Raw genomic sequence first — 6,195 nt, 5'->3', positions numbered from 1 at the left:
TCCCCTTGTGTGAATGTCGATCCCGGAAAAATCAGTACCAGCGTTCGACCCAGTCCTTCGCAAAACTCTGAAGCAGATAGCGATTTAACCGATTTGGAGGACTCAGACCATCATTCCCCCGTATCGAAGTCGAACAATGCAAAATCAGTCACGCTGAAGAGAAAACGTAACCTTCAAGAAGATTCTGTTCCAACCGACGACTCCTCCGAATCAGACACCGACTCAGATCACGGTCCATCCCGATTGAACCCCAAACACTCAAAGGCAGTCACGCCGAAAAAACGTAAAAGGCGTCCTCGTACAAGACGTCAAAGGAAAACGTTATCAGATAAACTGATTTCACCTACCGACTCTACCTTCTTCCGCGATTCATCGCATGCCTCTTCTTCGACTTTTCCTTCTCAACAATCCTTTCAAAGAAAGTACGTCAGCGAAGAAGATTCATACATCTATTCTGGCACGATCCTAGGTCGTCGAATTGATTTAGATATTGTCACGGTATGCGTCTGTCGCTGGATGAATGCTCTTATTGACTCATTCGTAGGCATCGGCCCCTGAAAAAACATTGAAACTTGACAGCTTTAAGCCTGTACGTTATCAAATTTACAATCGTTATCCCCTTCTCATGCAACTTCATTTAGAAATGCGTCGGTACTGAGGAGTACGCTCTCTATGGATCCACATTGCACAATCTTCACAAATACAAGCCTGAATTCCACGTAAGTATATCAGATGTAGCTGCTATCAACACGAATAACATGACCGCAGCATCAGGTCGATATCGACAATTTTGATAACTTGATGGACCTCGTAGTCAAAGATTATATTGACGGGTTACCTCCTCACATATCGCGACCAGAAGCTGCAAGCTTTATCACAATGACCGAGGCAGAATTCGAGAATTTAGACGATGCTACGGCCCTTAAAATCTTTGCGACTCAAAATATCGTTACAACCGGACGTTCGGTTGGAAAGGCAGCTTGGAACGAAGATACTTTGAGTAGACTCGCACATTTGGATGCTGTCATTGATATGCAAGGTTAGTGTTCTATGATATATCTGCGTTAAAATATCAATAACTGATACATATATGCAGATCAAAGTATTTTGGTGAAGGACGGAGACTACAGTAAACGTCTCGTTCAGGGAACGTTGAATCAGATGATACTCAAGGGCTCTTCGGGACCGAATGACGATGGTCACATTTTGAATGCATTAGACTTTCCGTTGCCCGCAAGCGATATTTCACCAGATGCCCTATCAACGGATCTCCATGCTTGGATTGCCACCGAACGACTTCCTTTCTGCAATGAGGAGACTGCGTCTTTGCCATCGCGACATCTCCGTTGGGGACTGGTTGCTACTTATGGCACTTTGCACTATGGTCACATCGACTCGGATGGGTTCTGCACCACCGTAGACGTACTGGTCGGTGGTAAATACTGGATCGTCGCTCGTCCTCGAAACCGTGAAGACAACGGAAAAATTGATTTATACTGTGATGAGAAATGGTGCATGGAAAGACCTGACCCAAATATATGGTGCTTCGAAGGCATATTATTGGAACCAGGGATGCGATTGTAAGTCTTTATTTTACCTACGTTGATCCTCAATATTTACGATGTTGTCAGACGTATGCGTCCCCAAACGCCGCATTGGGTTGTAACTGTCAAGCCGTCGATATGCAAGGGAGGACATTTCTATTGTCTCTCTACCCTAGGGGAGACCGTTATTGGTTTATACCGCACTTGGGCTTTAGGGGGCGTAATAACTAACACAAACCATGATCCCTCCCGGTTACTGTTAATCCGTATAATGTACCTCTGGCACCGACATTTTGTTCTTGAAGAAAAGGTCACGGGTAAGCGCTATTCAATACGTTATTCTTTGCAGTTACAGTTTAACGTTCAACCTTTGTAGGCTATCTATCCAATCATATACCAAACCTCGAATGCTTTGACGACATTTTGGTGGTTTTCACCTTAGCCATCGCAGTGGAGTTGCTCAATGTCGTTGATTATCAGACATACCGTGTCGAAACAAACCTCAGCGATCACGATTCTGATTTGCGGGCTGATCCCGGGCTTCCGTCTCTTCTACTCTTGCAATATGTCGATGCACGCGCAAAAAGCCGTCAATTGCTCCACTTCTTCTTCTCTAACTTCGAATTGGTTGATGACTCTGACGTTGCTATCGATGGACCCAAGGAATTTTATTATCCATTTTTCGTGCAACACGCAGCCGCTTTGTTCAGTATGAAAAAAAAAGGATATAACCAAGGGATCCGAGGAGCTAGGGACTGTACTATGCTCAAATTCGACCACGAACTACAATTAGCTATCGCTGGATCAATCCACTTCAAAGAAGCTATGGTTCAATTGAAGCGGGAACCTGATACCTTCGAGTGGAGTGGTGGGAAATACTCAATTCGTCGTCTTTCGACACCAATTCCGTGCTCCGCCTGTAAGTGTCAATTTCTTGAGATGTTTTTGTCAGCTTAAACAAACGTCCAAACAGTTGATTTAACCGGTGAAAATCCAGGCGATCAATATCACTTGGTCGGGACGAATAAGACTGTTGACAGAGTTCGTTTCCCCGGAGAATACATTGCAGACCTCAAAGGTTCGACCCATAAGCATAAGAAAGTCAAACGAACATGTATGTAACATCACAACTATACTCTCAACTAACATTGAATAATTTTCAAGATGCCGATATTCTCTTTGGCATGCGCCCAACGGTTACAGCCAATTAATGATACAATAGTGAAAATGACAAATCTAATGATAATTTTTGTAGGACTGTATCGTCTGCAGTTCAATCGTACATACAAATAACATAGTATCCCTTACATAGCCAGTCTTGTATCTATTGCCCCGAGCTGGCCCGCATCCTTATTTTTTGTTGTTTGAACAAAAGGTATTAGACAAACATGCATCAATTCTGAACTGAAAAGTGGACGTCCACTTCTCAGTTCAAAATTTATCATTGTTTGGTCGAAGTTATCAATCACATCCATCGATGCATCCTACTCGAGCTATTTGAACCTGGGTCTCGATTGATGCGTCTGCATTTTTTTCACTATTTTTTTGATACATCTTACTACCTGAAGAACCTACAGGAGGACTAAAATTCGCCTCTCTCGCCCCAGTCATAATCGTCAGTTTCTGCGCGTTTCAATTCAAGCACGGCATTGCCAACTATGTCGCGAGGACAATCAGTCCCACGACCGCAAACCACCTGGAAGAAAATACATTTACGGCCGTCAACCTTCCTCTCGAGTGCGACTCTTTCACCGTGGAGCCTAAGGAGCAGCTGACGGGTCTACACCTTCAATCCTCTCGAATATCGTCGAACCTAGGACGCTATTCGAACGTAGGCCGGGGCTGATGCGTCTGCATCTTTATCACTCGTACAGTGATGCATCTTGCTCGATTGCGTACCTGGAATCTGATACTAGGGAGCAGCTGACGCGTCTGCGTCTCTAACACTCATACATCAATACATCTTACTCGATTGGATTTTCCACTCGAGTACGATCGTTTCTACCTGGACGCTAATCTAACCTAGGCGGTGACTGATGCGTCTGCGTCATTCTCAAGCATTCCATTCACTGATGACGGCAAATAAGGACGCTGCGGTTTTCAAAAATTCCGAATGCACGTACCCGTCCGTCCTCCTTGAGAGAAGGTATGACCAGGAGAACGTTTCTCTACGCGGACGCAGTAGTGTCCGACAGCACTAGTAGCTGCCATTTACATCATGTAAAACCTGGCATGTACCATAGAAGTTCCTGCTTAACTACCGTGAATGAAATGAAATGAATTTTCATTCATTCACGGCACCTGTTTCATTCCAAGTCATTCTCATTCATTGCCGTCGAGAATGAAATACTTTTTGTTTCATTTCATTTCATCTCAATTTTTTCTTCATTTCTACTGACAAGAATGCAATTTATTCTGTTTCATTCATGCCTGGCGACTCTTTCATTTTTTTAATTTCATTCCACCATGGCAACTCTTTCATTTTTTGCTTTATTCTTTCGTTTCATTCATTCCTGGCAACTGTTTCATTTTTTTCATTCATTCATTGCCATGGAATTTTCATTTCATTCTTTCCAGGCAGTTATTTCATTTTTGTTTCATTCTTTCAGGCAACAATTTCGATGTTTTAACACACATCTAAATAAGGAAATAATATACAATTATGCCTGATATGTGTTGTGCCCTACTGCAGTGGTGTGGGAGGCCATATGGGGGTACTTTTGCATTTGAGGCTCAAATACACAATGAGATAGGCATGCTGTTGCCAAATAAGGCACTTAAATATTTTGTATCAATTACATAATCATTTTCCCAGCTCTAACAATGAAATAGGCACCTGAGAAGAATGAAGCAAGGAATGAAACAGTTGCCCTGGTGGAATGAAAGAAAAAAATGAAACAGTCGCCAGGAATGAATGAAACAGAATAAATTATCTAGAATGAAACAGGTGCCGTGAATGAATGAAAATTCATTTCATTTCATTCACGGTAGCTAAGCAGGAACTTCTATGGTACAGCTCAGGAGTACATGATGTAAGTGGTAGCTACCAGTCCCGACAGAAAGCTTCCATTCCATCCACTCGCCTCGTGGAAGAATGTGTCGTTTGCCTATGTAACCTGGAAGATCGACAAAGAGAACATGTCCGTCTCTAATTGAACGGCTTGTCTGACCGCAGGATGGATCAACACCACAATCGTGTTCGTTAAAGCCTCTCAGTCTTTGGAGAGACGAGACAATGGTGAACCCTCTGTCTTGGTATTTTTTATAACACTTCTTCAAATTAGGCAGCGATTGGATTCCTGGGTTCTTGAGACCTCGATTGCTGAAAGTGAGTCGAGGATATGCACAAGCGATTCCATATGGGCTAATGAAATTCATCACAACGGTGGAGTGAAAGTCGAAAATGGTTTGAATGGCGCTGCTTGTGTTAGAGACAACAACGTTCATGCTGCCTGCCTTTCCTTCAATCGTAAGGCGATGTACCGTCATAAACATGCGCGTGGGGTAGATCTCGTCCAATCGAAACACTGGCTCCTCAAGACGGTAGTCGCTCCATGCTTGAATCCATCGCAAAAACTTTCTTTCGTTGAACTTGTTGACGAAAAAATCGATGTCATCTGGTATGAAAGTGCCAATTTTCATAACGAACAGTGCCGATGATCCCGATATTACGCCACCCGTCATCTGCAATATGGACATGATTTTGTCGGGCTTCAGGTGAAAACGTCGTAACAATTTGTTAACGAGGTATAAATGATGCCTCGCCATCATCTTTCGAAGCAATCGACAGGTTTGCGACAGACTTCTCATGGTCAAAAAGTCCATGCATTCTATAATCTCCTCGATCGTTTCTTCGGCCAGTTTGTCCAATATGCCATCTTGATTCACGTGACGCTTATCATGTCAAATGAAATCAAACAAATCAACCGCCTATCGTTTCAAGATTCTCACCTTGATAATGGCCAACATGTCTCAAACTGGGGTGGTAAACTGGCTATGAAATTTGCAAGAAAGAGTTATTTTGGGTTATTTGTGGTCGAAATTTTATCGATCATGTCAATAACGTTCAACAACGAATTCAACTCTCCGCCCTCATGTCTCCTCGAACCATGTCAATGCTGGCACTGTTACTGGTCTCATGGATTTGCATGGCCCTTCAGACAACTGGTGTTACTGTTCAATGTACGTTTCATTACTATTTGGTAAAACAATGTGCCTAACTCCTGACTGTTAGACGAACAACCATCGGTCGTCCGTCCTCCTCCTCTTGCTTACTCCAACCGGAGCAACCATTTCTACAACTGTCTCCACCCGTTGCCAATTGTGCCAAAAGTTGCTTACATGATAACCGATACCCGTTACTCTCATTCCTACAATATCTTGCACCCTCCCCGCCAGGGTAAGAAAATGGGATGTGATGTTCATTGTGTCTCTCGAGTTATTCCCAACACGACCAATGATATCTTCCTGATAAATGATACACATCGCGCTTCTTTTGATAATATCAGGCGTCTATTCACGATGAACAAATACCGTCTGTTCTGGGGTCGTTTTTCTCAACGTATACTCCGCGGAATCTCGAAATCTAGGATGATTACACGTTTTCAGTTCAAGTATGTTTGCACCTGGCAACGTCTGTCCCGGGTAAAAC

The 6,195-nt window shown here is 43.2% G+C and overlaps 2 protein-coding genes across 2 annotated transcripts in view; both read left to right on the top strand.

Moving 5' to 3' along the window:
- Positions 1 to 376: 376 nt before the first annotated feature.
- On the top strand, positions 377 to 3,390 carry LACBIDRAFT_324451 (uncharacterized protein; the record flags this gene model as incomplete). The annotated part of the gene is made up of 11 exons (XM_001877915.1): positions 377 to 422; positions 470 to 498; positions 545 to 589; positions 642 to 719; positions 769 to 1,039; positions 1,097 to 1,580; positions 1,632 to 1,861; positions 1,921 to 2,463; positions 2,518 to 2,622; positions 2,800 to 2,823; positions 3,113 to 3,390. The coding sequence occupies 11 exons, from the start codon at positions 377 to 379 to the stop codon at positions 3,388 to 3,390; spliced, it is 2,133 nt and encodes a 710-aa protein (XP_001877950.1).
- A 2,248-nt stretch (positions 3,391 to 5,638) lies between these two features.
- The window catches only part of LACBIDRAFT_324449 (uncharacterized protein), a gene marked incomplete at both ends in the record, with an annotated part of 946 nt that continues 389 nt past the window's right edge, over positions 5,639 to 6,195 (top strand). The window contains 3 exons of the mRNA XM_001877914.1: positions 5,639 to 5,726; positions 5,779 to 5,943; positions 6,153 to 6,157. Coding sequence (XP_001877949.1) covers positions 5,639 to 5,726; positions 5,779 to 5,943; positions 6,153 to 6,157 — 258 coding nt within the window. The remainder of the gene's footprint in view (positions 5,727 to 5,778; positions 5,944 to 6,152; positions 6,158 to 6,195) is intronic.

The sequence above is a fragment of the Laccaria bicolor genome, genomic scaffold (genome assembly GCF_000143565.1).
Source record: "Laccaria bicolor S238N-H82 LACBIscaffold_5 genomic scaffold, whole genome shotgun sequence".
NCBI lineage: Eukaryota > Fungi > Basidiomycota > Agaricomycetes > Agaricales > Hydnangiaceae > Laccaria > Laccaria bicolor.
Note: the sequence above shows the minus strand (reverse complement) of the source record. Positions and strands in the feature narration are given on the sequence as shown.